This window comes from Lepus europaeus, chromosome 10 (assembly GCF_033115175.1).
Source record: "Lepus europaeus isolate LE1 chromosome 10, mLepTim1.pri, whole genome shotgun sequence".
Taxonomy (NCBI): domain Eukaryota; kingdom Metazoa; phylum Chordata; class Mammalia; order Lagomorpha; family Leporidae; genus Lepus; species Lepus europaeus.
This window is the reverse complement of record NC_084836.1, coordinates 99,919,058-99,935,476: the sequence shown is the minus strand read 5'-3', so window position 1 is coordinate 99,935,476 and position 16,419 is coordinate 99,919,058. Positions and strand designations below refer to the sequence as shown.

At 42.1% G+C, this 16,419-nt stretch overlaps 1 protein-coding gene across 3 annotated transcripts in view; it reads right to left on the bottom strand.

The window, feature by feature from the left end:
• TPX2 (TPX2 microtubule nucleation factor) overlaps positions 1-16,419 on the bottom strand; it is a 57,188-nt gene that overhangs the window by 26,337 nt on the left and 14,432 nt on the right. For all 3 annotated transcript variants that reach the window (XM_062203997.1, XM_062203999.1, XM_062203998.1), the window contains 7 exons: positions 16,158-16,280; positions 10,782-10,908; positions 8,669-8,797; positions 7,041-7,166; positions 4,546-4,667; positions 3,385-3,536; positions 1,435-1,606 (listed from right to left, as the gene is read on the bottom strand). In XM_062203997.1, the coding sequence (XP_062059981.1) occupies positions 1,435-1,606; positions 3,385-3,536; positions 4,546-4,667; positions 7,041-7,166; positions 8,669-8,797; positions 10,782-10,908; positions 16,158-16,280 (951 nt within the window). The remainder of the gene's footprint in view (positions 1-1,434; positions 1,607-3,384; positions 3,537-4,545; positions 4,668-7,040; positions 7,167-8,668; positions 8,798-10,781; positions 10,909-16,157; positions 16,281-16,419) is intronic.

The following is a 16,419-nucleotide window of genomic DNA, read 5'->3' as shown; positions in this document are numbered from 1 at the left end:
TTTTTAAAAAAAAGTTACAGAGAGAGGTAAAGACAGAGAGAGAGGTCCTCCATCTGCTGGTTCACTCCTCAGATGGCTGCCATGGCCAGAGCTGTGCCAACCTGAAGCCAGGAGCCAGGAGCTTCTTCCGGGTCTCCCACATGGGTTCAGGGGCCCAAGGACTTGGGCCATCTTCTACTGCTATCCCAGGCCATAGCAGAGAGCTGGACTGGAAGAGGAGCAGCCAGGACTAGAACCAGTGCCTATATGAATGCTGGCACTTCAGGCCAGGGCTTCAACCCACACTGTGCCACAGCACCAGCCCCATATATAATTTGAAAACTAATTTTAATATTTAAATATCCATTAGGGTAAAAAAAAAGGCACATCATCTTTTTCATAATATAAAATCTTCATTTTGGCCACTGGATCGTAGTAGTAACATTAAGAAATGCTGGGGCCCGCAATGTGTCGTAGTGGGTAGACACTGCCTGCAGGACCGACATCCCATAAGGCGCCAGTGCCGGCTTGCTCTACTTCTGATTCAGCTCCCTACCAGAAGCCTGAGAAAGCAGCGGAAAATAAGCTAAGTGCTTGGGCCCCTGCACCCATGTGAGAGACTCAGGTGAAGCTACTGGCTCCTGGCTCCAGCCTGGCTCTGCACTGGCCATTTGATGAATGAACCAGAAGATGGAAGCTCTATCTCTCCCTCTCTGTAACTCTATCTTTCAAATAAATAAATAAATCTAACTTAAAAAAAAAAAAAAAAGAGAGAGAAATGAATGCTACACTTACAGGAACTAGTCTGACTACCTAATACAGTGTTTAAAAAATGCCTTGCGGGTCTGGCACTGTGGCATAGTGGGTAAAGCCACTGCCTGCAGTGCCAGCATCCCAAATGGGTGCTGGGTTTGAGTCCTGGCTGCACTGCTTCTGATCCAGCTCTCTGCTATGGCCTGGGAAAGCAGCAGAGATGGTACAAGTCCTTAGGTTTCTGCACCTAGGTGGGAGACCTGAAGAAGCTCCAGGCTCCTGGCTTCAGATTAGCCCATCCCTGGCTGTTGTTAGCCATTTGGGGAGTGAACCAGTGGATGAAAAGACTTCTCTCTCTCTCTCTCCCTCTGCCTCTCTGTAACTCTTTTAAGAAAATAAATCTTTTAACAAAAGAAAAAAAATGCCTTGCAAGAGTATAAAAAATGTATAGGCAAAAGAATTAGATTCTGCTTTTATCCAGAATACCAGCCCTATACTCTCAACAACTATTTTACACCACCTATGTTCTTCAGACTTCCTTTCCCTCTCTTTTATAGATCCCCTCATCAGCTCACCACCAAATCTACATACCCATCAGTAGTTACAGCCATTCCTCTCACTCTTTCATCCTCCTTTCACCCTGCCTCTGCTAAGAACTCTAGGGTATGCACCTGCTAGGTATAATATTGATAGGAAACTTACTAATATCCTCTTTCTTGCTCCTCAAATGGTATCTGTTAGGGGTTCGTTTATGGAAGGCTTCCACCTGCTGTGCAAGAGGCACATATGTAGAAGCTGCTTCATCAAATGTTCTTTTCTTCCCTTGGGACAGGTTGAAAGGCTTAATAATGGTACAGCCCCTAGTCACTCGAGCCTGAAAGGAGAAAAGTTAGCCAAAATTACATTCCAAAGTTTGTCAGTTATTGGCTAAGAATTATAATCAGCATTATTTCTATCTTCAAAATAAAGGGGGGGAGTTCTAGCACTCAACTATTATTCTGCAATAAACAGTACACAGATGATTTTTCTCAAGCAAGTCAATATTTTAAAGCTATCAAAAGCAAGCAAGCTTAGAATTCACACAAAAAGCTACAAAGGCATCCCATCCCTAAGCTCATCCACAAACAAAACCTGATCAGGCTTCTAGGTCTGCCTGAATCAGAATCTCCATTCACCTCCTCAAACTGATGAAAAAGTTTACTGCATGCATCATTAATTTTGATGAAGCTGGTCTCGGAATAGAAGCAAATCTCTTTAAAAACATTTATTTCAAAACATGCAGCACAACCTTAGAGTTTAAGTCTGCAAAGTATTGACTTCAAAATATGACAATGGGGGCCAGCACTGTGGCATTGCAGGTAAAGTCACTGCCTGCAGTGCCAGCATCCCATAAGGGTGCTGGTTCAAGTCCCAGCTGCACCACTTTTGACTCAGCTCTCTGCTATGGCCTGAGAAAGCAGTAGAAGATGGTCCAAGTCCCAGGGGCCCTGCATCAGCGTGGCAGACCGGGAAGAAGTTCCAGGCTTCGGACTGGCCCAGCTCTAGCCCTTGAGGCCAGTTGGGGAATAAACCAGCAGATGGAAGACCTCTTTCTGCCCCTGCCTTTAACTCTGCCTTTCAAATAAGTAAATAAATCTTTTAAAAAAATAATACGGGTTCTCTTTGCTGCATCTACTGCGAGAATGAAGACCATTCTCAGCAATCAGACTGTTGACATTCCAGAAAATGTCAACATCAAAGGGGCGCACAGTTATTGTGAAGGGGCCCAGAGAAACCCTGTGAAAGGACTTCAGTCACATCAGTGTAGAACACATCAGCCTCCTTAGAAAGACAAAGAGGCTTCAGTTGACAAATGGTGGGGAAACTGAAAGGAGCTGGCAACTGTTCGCACCACCTGCAGTCATGTACAGAATATGATTAAGGGGGTTACACTGGGCTTCCATTACAAGATAAGGTCTGTGGATGCTCACTTTCCCATCAACATGGTTATTCAAGAGAATGGGTCTCTTGTTGAAATCTGAAATTTCTGGGGCCGGCACTATGGCGCAGCAGTTAACGCACTGGCCTGAAGCACTGGCATCCCATATGGGTGCCAGTTCGAGACCCGGCTGCCCCATTTCCCATCCAGCTCTATGCTGTGGCCTGGGCAAGCAATAGAAGATGGCCCAAGTCCTTGGGCCCCTGCACCCGTGTGGGAGACCCAGGAGAAGCTCCTGGCTCCTGCCTTTGGATCGGTGTAGCTCCGGCCATTGCGGCCAACTGGGGAGTGAACCAGCGGATGGAAGACCTCTCTCTCTCTCTCTCTCTCTCTGCTCTCTGTAACTCTTTCAAATAAATAAATAAATCTTAAAAAAAAAAAAAAAAAAAAGGAATTTTCTAACAGTATAAATGCCAAAATTATAATTTCCCATTCACAATGCTATTTTACCTACATTCTCAATCAAGTTTTCACAACAATTTGGTACGCTGGTTCCTGGAAAGGTAGTGATTTATTCAAGATCACAAAGATAACAGGGGCAAATGAGAATTTAGATTATCTAATTCAAAACATGTCTGTCTTGATTATACTATTATAAATAGGAACCACAAATGTTACATCTGAAATCCTAACTGAATTAGTAACAGGGATATTCATTTAGTCCATCAACTCACTGGAGATGGAGGATGCTTTCGCAGTTCAGATGTAAAGTTCACTTCCTTATATTCCTCCTGGTTCTTTGGGTGTTGTTTGATTCGCTCATCTGTGCGAAAGTGGAAGTCAACTGATTTGGTTACCTGGCTCACTGATTTTTTCACAGGTTGCCCTGAGTGAGGAACACAGTAAAACAGATAACGTTAAAATCATAAAAGATTGGGGGAGGGAGGAATAAAACGTCACTATGTTTTTAGAATTTTATCTGCAAACCATATTGACTCTGTTAAAAATAATTAAAACTTAAAAGGAATAGGAAACATCAGTAAGTGCTTTTTTAAACCAGACCTTTTGGTATTTCTATTACTATGGATCTGTTCACCGTCTACATGTCACCCAAAAGCAGAAACAGTCCTCATGGACACTACTACATGTAGAGAACAGAATTCTTTATAGAGAATAAGAATCCTTGTGGTGCACTGGGTTAAGCCACTGCCTACAAAACCAGCGTTCTGCACACAAGCTCCAGTTCAAGTCCCAGTTGCTCTGCTCCTGATCCACCTCCCTTTTAATGCTCCTGGGAAAGCAACAGAAGATGGCACCCACATGGGAGACCTAGATGGAGTTTCAGGCTCCTGGTTTCAGCTGGCCCAGCCCTAGCCATTGTAGCCATTTTGAGAGTGCTTTTTCAACACAGTAAGCAAAACTTAATAGCTTTAACCCCAACAATAAAAACGCAATGGCACAGCAAAGCAGAACTATGACTTTCCCCAACCAGCAGCTCCTTCAGTCATCTTTTCCTCCATAGCTGCAACTGGATCTTACTCAGTTTTCCATTCCTTTGCCTTTAGATTAAAATGAAAGGGATTAAAAGAAAAAAAAAAAAACAAAAAAACAAAAACAGCCTGCTCAATTACCATCTGTCTCAATCCTAGTTTCTTCTTTTTCTATTTCAAAGGAGGAATGGCAGGATCTAAGGGAGGCTAATGTACATAAAATGTTCTACAGAAACACCATTGTGATATAAATGGAACCCACATCCAGCTTTCTAAATAAACACGTTTTTTATGCTGAGACTTATCAGCCTTTTTGGCTGAGACCTCAGGAAAAAAAAAAAACAAACCTATCAAGATCCCTAGCAGCATTCTTCACAAATTAGCATCTACCAGAATCAAGCTAACCTGCTCCTGCAAGGGCAAGCTTCTTGAATTCTTCATTCTTTTTCCGCATCTCCACCACTTCCTGTTGCATTTTCATTCTCTTCTCCAACTCTTGTTCCTCAGTACTTTTCAAAACCTTCTGTCTGAAAGTTAAATCAGTAAGACATAAGAGAGGCTCAACGATTCAATAGAATCTAAGAGCAAATATAGAAACCATGTTTTGGGGCCAGCACTATGGTGAGACGGGTTTAAAGCCTTGGCCTGCAGCACCAGCATCCCAAATGGGTGCTGCTTGAGACCCAGCTGCTCTACTTCCAATCCAGCTCCCCACCAGTGCACCTGAGAAAGCCTAGGTCCTTGGGTACTTACACTCATGTAGGAGACCTGGAGGAGGCATCTGGCTCCAATTTCGGATAGGCTCAACTCCAGCCATTGTGGCCATTTGGGGTATGAACCAGTAGATGGAAGACCTCACTGTCTGTCTCTACCTCTCTCTGTAACTCTTTCAAATAAATAAAATAAATCTTTAAAACAAAACCTATATTTTTATTTATTTATTTTTTTAAAGATTTATTTAATTTATTTGAAAGTCAGAGTTACACAGAGAGAAGGAGAGGCAGAGAGACAGAGAGAGTTCTTCCATGTGCTGGTTCACTCCCCAGATGGCCACAATGGCCAGAGCTGCACCGATCCGAAGCCAGGAGCCAGGAGCTGCTTCTGAGTCTCCCACACGGGTACAGGGGCTCAAGGACTTGAGCCATCGGCTTTCCCAGGCCATAGCAGAAAGCTGGATGGAAAGTGGAGCAGCCAAGACTTGAACCAGCTCCCATATGGGATGCCCGCACTGCAAGCAGCAGCTTTACCCACTATCCGGCCCCCAAAAAACTATATTTTAAGCCTGATAAAATAATCGAAATCAAAAATTATTATCTAATGAACAGATACTTATTAGATAATGCTGTGAAAAATAAATCAAATGATTGAAAATTTTCAGAAAAAATAGCTGAAACAAAGTAGAGAAGATATTACAGAAAATCCATAAATCTGACAATATGATGAGTATTTATGTTGCAAGAAAAACTAAAATTAAAAGACTAGTAGAGGGGCAAGCCTTGTGGCACAGCAGATTAAACCACCATCTATAACACCAACATTCCATATGGGTGCCAGTTCCAATGCCAGCTGTTCCACTTCCATCTAGCTTCCTGCTAGTGAGCCTGGGAAAAACAGCAAGTATTTGGGCCTCTGCACCCACATTGGAGACCTGAATAGAGTCCCTGGGTTTGGAGACTCCTGGGTTTGGCCTATGGCGTTCCTGGCTGTTGCAGCAATTTGGGTAGTGAATCAGCAGCTGAACATCTCTCTCTCTCTCTCACTCTCTCTGTAACTCTCCATTACAAATAAATAAATAAATCCTTAACAACAACAACAAAAAAAACTAGAATAGGAAAAATATTTGCAAATATAGCAATGGGTTAAAATACATAAAATGAGTGTAGTAGAGTATATAGACTTAAAAGTAAAGCCAAATAAGCTTCAGATCCCAATGTCAATTCATTTTCTGTCTATATAATCTTGAGAAAACTATTTAAATCTGTGAGCCTGTTTTCTCCACTAAAAATTAAGGAATGTAAATACTCATGCTCATAGAATATTTGTATCTGTTAAATCAGATGTTCCTAGAGTGCTTGACACACAGTAAACTTCAATATATACACAGTAGCCACTCTTTTTTTTTTTCTCACCTGTAGTGTCAGTAGCCACTCTTTTTTTTTTTTTTTTTTTGACAGGCAGAGTGGATAGTGAGAGAGAGAGACAGAGAGAAAGGTCTTCCTTTTTGCCGTTGGTTCACCCTCCAATGGCCGCTGTGGCCGGCGCACCATGCTGATCCGAAGGCAGGAGCCAGGTGCTTCTCCTGGTCTCCCATGCGGGTGCAGGGCCCAAGCACTTGGGCCATCCTCCACTGCCTTCCCAGGCCATAGCAGAGAGCTGGCCTGGAAAAGGGGCAACCGGGATAGAATCCGGTGCCCCAACCGGGACTAGAACCCGGTGTGCCGGAGCTGCAAGGTGGAGGATTAGCCTGTTAAGCCACGGCGCTGGCCCTGGTTAAATATAATTTGATGATAAATCAGATGACTTTGTAGCAGCACAAGGGAAAAAAATGAAATGGTCTCCAGGCAAATGAATAAAAAAGGATGTTAAAGTTATTTGACTGAAAATACTTCTAAGTATGTTTACTTAGGTAAAGACTAGAAGGGAACTTGGAAAAAAAAAAGATCTATTCAATTTAGGTACTAAGAACCTTTACCAACTTTTCTCTTTATTCTTGCTTTTTAATTTGCTTTAATAGTATGCGTTCCTCATTGTTTAACAGTTGAACACCATCCAAGAACAGAAAAATTCATCTCAGGATATCACAGCCTTAATAGTTTCCCAAGCTCCAAGTGTACCAGATTGCCTATGTTCCCATTTGTAATTTTACCCTATTCACTCTGAAGTGAAAAGAAGAAACTTACCTTACAGGTGGTATACAAGCTACAGTGTGTCTGCTACCTTTAGCTTTTTCTGGAGAAGATTCATTCTTGTCAGAAATGTCTTTACGAGCACTGCCTTCTTCCTCTGATTTCTTCTTATTATTAGAACTGGAATGGAAGAGGACAAAACATGCATAACTTGTTAAGTATATCATATATCACTCACCTCCCTAAATCTACTATGTGTGGATGAAATTTTATCATTCTTTAGGATAACAAATATGCTTCAGCTACAAGATTATTCCAATAGTATCATTAGATCATACATACCAATGGTTCCAATGAGTAAACTTTGAGAAAGCCAGTGGAAGTTAAGAATTTTCCAGTGGTAAAGAGGAATTTCACTTGCTCATCATCAAATGATCAAATAGCAGACAGCTACTTGCCTTTCTTACTAATAGAACCCCAAATTTTGAGGAGGAAGCAGCAATGCACCAAGTTACAAGTAAGGATTATACTTGATTTGACAGCCTCTGTTACAACCAGGGGATCCAAATGACAGTCTAGGGAACTGAGAAATAACTGAAACAGATGGGGTTGGTGCTATGGTATAGTGGGCTAAGCCTCCACCTGTGGCACTAGCATCCCATATGGGCACCAATACAGGTATGGGAGACCTGGAAGAAGTTCCTGGCTTCTTCTGGCTTTAGATAGGTCCATCTCTAGCCGTTGCACCCATTTGGGGAGTGAACAAGCAGGTGGAAGACCTTTCTCTCGGTCTCTCCCTCTCTCTGTCAGTAACTGCCTCTCCAATAAATGTATCTTTGAAAAAAGAAATAAACGGTTCTGAGAAAGATTTCACTTTCCTGCTATATTGGTACTGCCTACTTCCTTTGCCCTACTCTCCTTGAAATGATATGCCTATGAAATATAGTGGCATTGTGGCACAGTGGGTTAAGATACCTCTTACAATGCCAGTATCCCATACTACAGTGCCAGTTTGCTTCCTGGCTACTCTAATGTGCCTGGGAAGGCAACCGATGATGGACCAAGTGTTTGGCCAGGACAGAGTTCTAGGCTCCTGGCTTTGACCCGACTCAGATCTGTCTGCTTGTTGCAGCCATTTGGGGAGTGAATCAGTAGATTTAAGATTTTTCTGTCTCTCCCTGTCATACTTCCTTTCAAATAAATAAATATTTAAAAAATAGAAATATAACAGCGATCTTGTGACAATGAGGCAACAAGGAAAAGGAAAAAGCTAAGAATCACAGATGTTAGCCCTAACACTGCTCACTGAACCAGTCAGCAGATTGTACTTTTATACTTCTGTGAAAATAAATTACTACTCATTAAACCACTGAGATTAGACTATTAACTTGCAGCAAAATACATTTGTAACTGGTAAGAACAAGTACCAAGTACTCAGCTTTTTATTAACCTGTGACAACTACAATTTGAGCACTCTCCAAGTAGACAAGTAGCCATTCACCTAACCATGGTCATGGCTTTAGAAGTTTCCCAAGCTCCAAGTGCATCAAAGGGATTAAATATGTTCCCAGTTGTGATTTTACTCTATTCACTTTAAAATTCAAATTCAGGAAAGAAACTTATTTTACAGGTATACAAGGTACAATATGTCTATCCTTGCAATAAGAAGCATAATTACTTACACTTTCATTTTTTTGGAAGGTGGAATGTCACTAATGATTCCAGGAGTGGCACATCTCTTAGCTTTCATTTTTACATGGCATTTTTCTTTCTGTTCCAAATCCTTCTGAGCAGAGAGTCTAACAGATCTTCTATGGTGAAGGAATTGACAAAATTAATCAAAAATGAGTGTGTGTACTACAGATTTTCCTTAGAAACATACAAGTATGTCAAACTACAATGAGCTATAATAAGTTTAGTATTAGTATTTCCACTCTTAAGAATTTAATCTTTCTTGTCCATAGATTTTGCAATTCAACACATAAGGGCCAGCACTGTAGTGTAGCAGGTAAATAAAGCCTCCACCTGTAATGCCAGCATCCCATATGGGCACCGGTTGAGTCCCAGCTACCTCACTTCCAATCCAGCTCTCTGATATGGCCTGGAAAAGCAGTAGAAGATGGCCCAAGTCCTTGGGCCCCTGTACCTGTGTGGGAGAATTAGAAGAAGTTCCTGGCTCCTGGCTGTGGATCAGCCCAGCTCCAGCCATTGCAGCCATTTGGGTTGTGAACCAGCAGATAGAAGACTTCTCTCTGTCTCTTTCTCTCTGCCTCTGCCTCTCTGTAACTCTGCCTTTCAAATAAATAAATAAATAAATCTTGGGGCCAGTGCTGTGGCATAGCAGGTAAAGCTGCCACCTGCAGTGCTGGCATCTCATATGGATGCTGGTTCGAGTTCCAGCTGCTCTACTTCCAATCCAGCTCTCTGCTATGGCATGGGAAAGCATTGGATGACGGCCCAAGTCCTTGGGCCCCTACACCAGCATGGGAGACCTGGAAGAAGCTCCTGGCTTTGGACTGGTACAGCCCTGGCCATGTAGCCTTTTTGGGGAGTGAACCAGCAGATGGAAGACCTCTCTCTGTTTCTCCCTCTCTCTCTGCCTCTACCTCTCTTTAACCTTACATTTCAAATAAATAAATAAATCTTTAAAAAAAAAATCTTAAAAAAAATTCAACAAATAAAATTTGATTTTGGTTCGGGCCAGTGCTGTGGTGTAATGGGCAAAGCCACCACCTGTGATGCCAGCATCCCATATGGATGCTGGTTGAGTCCAGGTTGCTCCAATTCTGATCCAGCTCCCTGCTCTTGTGCCTGGGAAAGCAGCAGAGGGTGGTCCAGGACTTGAGCCCCTGCCACTCATATGGGAGACCCAGATGAGTTCCAAGCTCCTGGCTTCAACCTGTCCCAACCCTGGCTGTTATGGCCATTTGGGAAAATAACTAGTGGATAGAAGACCTGTCTCTCCCTCTTCCTGTCTATAAATCTGCCTTTCAAATAAATAAGCAAATCTTTAAAAAATGAATTAGTAAACCAGGGTTAATAAATAGACCCCAATAAAGTTGAATAAAAAACAAAAACATCTGTCTCTCTCTCTCACTGTCCACTCTGCCTGTCAAAAAAAAAATAGGCATTTGGGAATTAGTAATAGCTGGATGACCTCCCATTGTCTGTTTGTCTATCTCTCTGCCTTTCATATAAATAGAGAAGTTTTTTTTTAAAAAAAGTTATCATAAAATTAAAATAATTTCTTATGTGCCATTGAATAGTTTGAAATGATTTAGAAAACAACAACAACAACTTGCTGACAATTACCTTCTCCTTTTCTAGGTGGAGTGGGCATCTAGCTTAGCAGTTAATATGCAAGTTGAAATGCCCATATTACATACCAGAGTGCTTCAGATTTGAGTCCATCTCCATTCCCAATTCTAGTTTCCAGTTAATGGGCACCCTGGGAGGTAGCAGTGATAGCTCAGGAAATTTGGCCCCTGCCACCCATGTAGGAGACCTAGATTGAGTTCCTAGCTCCTGGTTCAGTCCTGCCTCATCCTGGCCATTGCAGGCATTTGGGGAGTAAGCCAGTAGATGGGAGCTCTCTCTCAGCCTTGGACAAGCAACTTAGTATTTCTGAGTCCTCATCTACAAATTAGCATATTATCTATAACTAATAAATGTTATAAGGATTAAATAAGACAAAATAGAGTCTAACACACACACAGTAGGTACTCTGCCATTATTATTATTATTTTTTTTACATTTTTGTGATAGTCACAACTTTTGAGTCCCAGACAGTCTTACCTTTGAGGTTGAGCTGGAGTATTTTTCAATATTACTCCCTCCACTTCCAGGGAAGAATAAGCATTTGAAGGCAAAGATTGTTCCACAATATTTTCTTTTTCTGCCTCTTTGTAATAAGTGTTATCAACTGTGGGAGATCAAAAACTAGTTAGCGCTGAAAGTCCAAGGAATGAGCTGGAGATACATAATTTAATATAGAATTATAGATCAGAAAATTATACACACACACACCTCCTAAGCAATGAAACATTAGTTCCAGTGAAATCTTATGCAGAAGGCTAGTTTATAAAAGCAACTTTCTCATACATAATACACATATATTGAATTATAACACTGTAACCCAAAAATATTACATATAACTATTACGTGTCAATTTAATAAAAAGTTACTTTGGTTGAAACAGAAATGAAGTATCCAGGGCCCTGCCCATTTGCAAGCCTAAGGCACTACCTCAGAAAAAAGTACTCCAAACATAACCTCTTAACATTTCAGAACATTAACAAAGATAAAATTCTGAAAGCTTACATAGAAATCACCCAGGTAAAAATAAAAAGCACTGAATTTCTCATTAGTAATACAGGATAGAAGAGAAAAGAACAACGTAGTTAAGTAACGTTCAATCTACAATTCTATATTAACTCAACCTTTCAACTATATATGAAAGTGGAACGACTTTTACAAATATGAGAATTCAAAGTTTTCCTCCCTACAACTAATCTGAGGATGTTCTTTGAATATGTGTCCCTGCAAAATGAAGTAGTATATGAAGAAAGAAGATTCAGAATAAGGGAACAAAGATATTAACAAAAAAAGAAGTGCCCTCCCAAAAAAGCAGCTTTAACTTCCAAAAATCACTTTCTAAAATGAAACTAACTACAGTGTAGCAAAAAGTTAAGCAATTGATAAAGTTTAAAGAAAAGAAAATGCACATGATCTTGATATCAGAATCATCCTCTGTGACCCAGAGGTCATAGCAATGGAACTGAAGAGTCAAGAAGAACCAAGAAGGAATGATGAGATTGGCGCTGTGGCATAGCAGGTAAAGCCACCGCCTGCAGTGCTGGCATTCCATATGGGTACCAGTTAGAGTCCTGGCTGCTCCACTCCTGCTACAGCTCCCTGCTAATGCACTTGGGAAAGCAGCAGTAGATGGCCCAAGTGCTTGGGCCCCTGCACCCATGGGAGAAACTCAGAAGAAGCTCCTGGTTTTGGCTTGGCCCAGCCCTGACTATTACATCCGTTTGGAGAGTGAACCAACAGATGGAAGACCTCTCTCTCTATCTCCCTCTCTCTCTCTCTGCCTCTCTAACTCTGCCTGCCTTTCAAATAAATAAATCTTTAAAAAAAAAAAAAAAAAAAAGGAATGAATGAAGTTGTGTCACACTAACTGATCTGGCATTGATTATTTACATAATCATGATAATATGAATATTGCTAATATAATTATCAAGCATTATAGACGTAACCTTATAGATAGTGCCTTCCCAGGCACATTAAAGTAGAGTAGCCGGGAAGCAAATTGGCACTGTGATATGAGATACTGGCTTTGTAAGAGGCATCTTAACCTACTGTGCACAGCAGGTTAAAGCCCCAGCCTGCAGCGCAGGCATACCATATGGGTGCTGGTTCAAGTCTCAGCTGCTCCACTTCCAATGCAGCTCCCTACTAAAGCTCCTGGGAATGCAGTGGAAGATGGCTCAACGGCTTGGGCCCATGTGGAAGAACAAGAAGAAACTCCTGGCTCCTGACTTTGACTGGCCCAGCCCCAGTCATCACAGCCATCTGGGGAGTGAACCAGCAGATGGAAGACATCTCTCTCTGTCTCTCTTTCTCTAATTCTGCCCTTCAAATAAATTTTAAAAATATATTAAAAAAAAAAAAAGTATCCTAGGCAGAGGGAAGAACATTACCAAAGGAATGAGAATGTATAACAAGAATGAATACACGGGCTGGCGCTGTGGCATAGCAAATAAAGCCACTGCCTGCAGTGCCGGCATCCCATATGGGTGCCAGTTCGAGTCCCAGCTGCTCTACTTCTGATCCAGCTCTCTGCTATGGCCTGGGAAAGCAGCAGAAGATGGCACAAGTTCTTGGGCCCCTGCACCAGTGTGGGAGACCAGGAAGAAGCTCCTGTCTCCTGTGTTCGGAACGTCGTACCTCCAGCCATTAAGGCCATCTGGGGAGTGAACCAGTGGATGGAAGACCTCTCTCTCTCTCTCTCTCTCTCTCTCTCTCTGCCTCTCTGTAACTCTGCCTTTCAAAGAAATAAATCTTTAAAAAAAAAAAAAGTTCATGGAATTTTAAAAAAAGATCAGTTTCAAGAGTAATTCCTGGGACCATCTAAAAAGAAAAAATGAATACAAAGACTCTGAGAGGGTTAAGGGTCACACATTTAAGTAGGGTACATGGTCTTTACCACAGGGTAGATCCAACAGAGGCCTCTTACTTAGGGACTTACTGTTGTATGTGACGGTGTGACTCACTGGATACAAAACAGTCTTCACTCAAAGTGCATTCCCTCTCAATTTAAGAAAAGCAGAAAGATCACAGCAACAGAAAATCTGTCACCTTAATAAATAAATGAAATTCCACTGAAGATACAGCCCTAAGACCCATGGTGTTCAAAGCACAAAGATATTTCAAAAAGGTCATGAAAAGTGGAGTTAAGAGGTAAGTTTATTTTGGAGCAAAATTTTGAAATCCATGCACTGTGGATGTTATATTAGCAGTATTCACATTATCATGACTATGTAAATATTCAATGCCAGATTGGTTAGTGTGACATAACTTTATTCATTCCTTTTTTAAAGATGTATTTATTTATTGGAAGGCAGGCAGAGTTAGAGAGTACATAATACACATTTTCCATGAACTTAAAAAAAATTGTTTATTTTAATGGAAAAGCAGTTACAGAGAGAGTAAGTGAGAGAGACAAAGAAAGATTAAAATCTTTCATCCCCTGGTTCACTCCCAATGGTGCAATGGCCAGGACTGGGCCATGCCAAAGCCAGGAAATCCATCGGGGTCTCCCACATGGGTAGCAGGGGACCCAAGCACTTGAGCCATCTTCCAATGCTTTCCCTGACACACTAATAGGGAACTGGATCATAAGTGGAACAGGTGGGACTCAAACTTGAACTCATACGGGATCACAAGAGCTGGCGTAACCCACTGCATCACAACTATGACTCCTCCATGAACTTTTTGAAGACCATGTTTCAGATGAAACGTGCCAAACAGTTCTATTCTCTCTATAAGAAGGAGAAATTCACCAAAGTTCAAGGTGCTTATCCAGACCCCAAATTCGGTATTTATTTCCTATAACCATGAATCATTTCAAAATCAGCGCAGCAGCTCAAACTCTGTATACTAATCAACGAGTTCACTGAAAATACAGCTATTTCTCCGATATAGCCCCTCTAGTTAACTTTTTTTTTCCCCATAAAGCTTTATTTGTTTGAAAGAGAGAGGTACAGAGAGGCAGAGGCAGAGAGAGAGAAGTCGTCCATCTACCGTTCACTCCCCAAATGGCCACAACTGCCAGAGCTGAGCAAATCTGAAGCTAGGAGTCAATCTGAAGCTAGTAGCCAGGATTTTCTTCCGGGTCTCCCACTTGGGTGCAGGGGCCCAAGCACTTGGGCCATCCTCTACTGCTTTCCCAGGCCACAGCAGAGAACTGGATTGGAGTGAATAGCCGGGACTCAAACAGACGTTCATATGGGATGCCACACTGCAGGCGAAGGGTAAGCCCATTGCGCCACAGCACTGGCCTCTAGTTAACTTTTTTTTTTTTTTAACAGGCAGAGTGGACAGTGAGAGAGAGACAGAGAGAAAGGTCTTCCTTTGCCGTTGGTTCACCCTCCAATGGCCGCCGCACCACACTGAGCCGATGGCAGGAACCAAGCACTTGGGCCATCCTCCTCTGCACTCCCGGGCCACAGCAGAGAGCTAGCCTGGAAGAGGAGCAACCGGGACAGAATCCAGCGCCCCGACCAGGACTAGAACCCGGTGTGCCGGCGCCACAAGGCGGAGGATTAGCCTGTTGAGCCACGGCGCCGGCCTAGTTAACTCTTTAACTGGAGAGTTTTTAATGGTGTGACTGAGAATGATTTCAAATTTACACACAGAACAATTTTCAAATATTGTATAATGATCATGGTAATGGCTGCTCAGCTAACAAAAAATATTGAAATTTTACATTTTCAGTAGGTGAATACATGCTGAGATATATGTAGAGCTGTTTTAAAGTAATCATTTTCTTTCTTTTTTTCTTTTTTTTTTTTTTTTTTTGACAGGCAGAGTGGATAGTGAGAGAGAGAGACAGAGAGAAAGGTCTTCCTTTTGCCGTTGGTTCACCCTCCAATGGCCGCTGCGGCTGGCGCATCGCGCTGATCTGAAGGCAGGAGCCAGGTGCTTCTCCTGGTCTCCCATGGGTGCAGGGCCCAAGCACTTGGGCCATCCTCCACTGCACTCCCGGGCCACAGCAGAGAGCTGGCTTGGAAGAGGGGCAACCGGGATAGAATCCGGCGCCCCAACCAGGACTAGAACTCGGTGTGCCGGCGCCGCAAGGCAGAGGATTAGCCTGTTAAGCCACGGCGCCGGCCCTAAAGTAATCATTTTCAAGAGGAATTTATGACCTCTTACAGAATGCTCCTCATGTTCTCATCAAGTAAGACAATATTCTGCATATTAAGTAACTGCTAGTTTAAATGTCAATCATCTTTTAAAATTTCTTGTAAAAATTCTTGTACAATGGTTCTCCTGTTGTTTTGTTTCCCAGTCAGACACAGGATAGCTTACATTAAATCTTATTATAAGGGGGCTGGCACTGTGGTAGAGCTGCCACCTGTACAGCCAGCATCCAATTTGGTCGCCAGTTTGAGTCTTGGCTGCTCCACTTCCAATCCAGCTCTCTACTATGGCCTCAGAAAGCAGTAAAAGATGGCCCAAGTCCTTGGGTCCTTGCCCCATGTGGGAGACCCAGAAGAAGCTCCTGGCTCCTGGCTTCAGATCGGTGCAGTTCTGGCCATTGCGGCCATCTGGGGAGTGAACCAGTGATGGAAGACCTCTCTATCTCTCTTTCTCTGTGCCTCTGCCTCTCTGTAACTCTGCCTTTCAAATAAATAAACAAATCTTTTTTTAAAAAAAATCTTATTATAAGAAGACAAACAGTTATGTGTCTGGCAATAAAATTACATATTACCTTAAGTTACAAAAGATTTTCAAAAAAGCACAGCACATTTTTTCCCATGAGAAAATTAATTAGTCAATTTAATCATTAATAAAAAGCATTCAGATAATCTCCCCCCTCAGGTTTCTATTGTACTGTCTCTTCTTTCTGCCAAGGAACTTTTTTTTCTAAAACAGTCTTTTTACCTGGTCTCAGAGGTGTGACACCAGCTTGCTGAAGATTAGCTTTCCTCAGAGTAGTTTTGCCATGCAAAAGCTCTCCTGTCCCATTCTTCCCAGGAAATTTATTCTCCAAATTGGCCTTCTCCTCTGTGAAAAGGTAAGATCATCATCATCCGAAAAATCAGTAAGAAAGCAATAATCAGTGCCACATACTTAAAATGGGGACTAAAGCCCCCTACTGATATACTTCCAACCCAAGCAAAGTTCGAGCAAACAAAAGGAAACA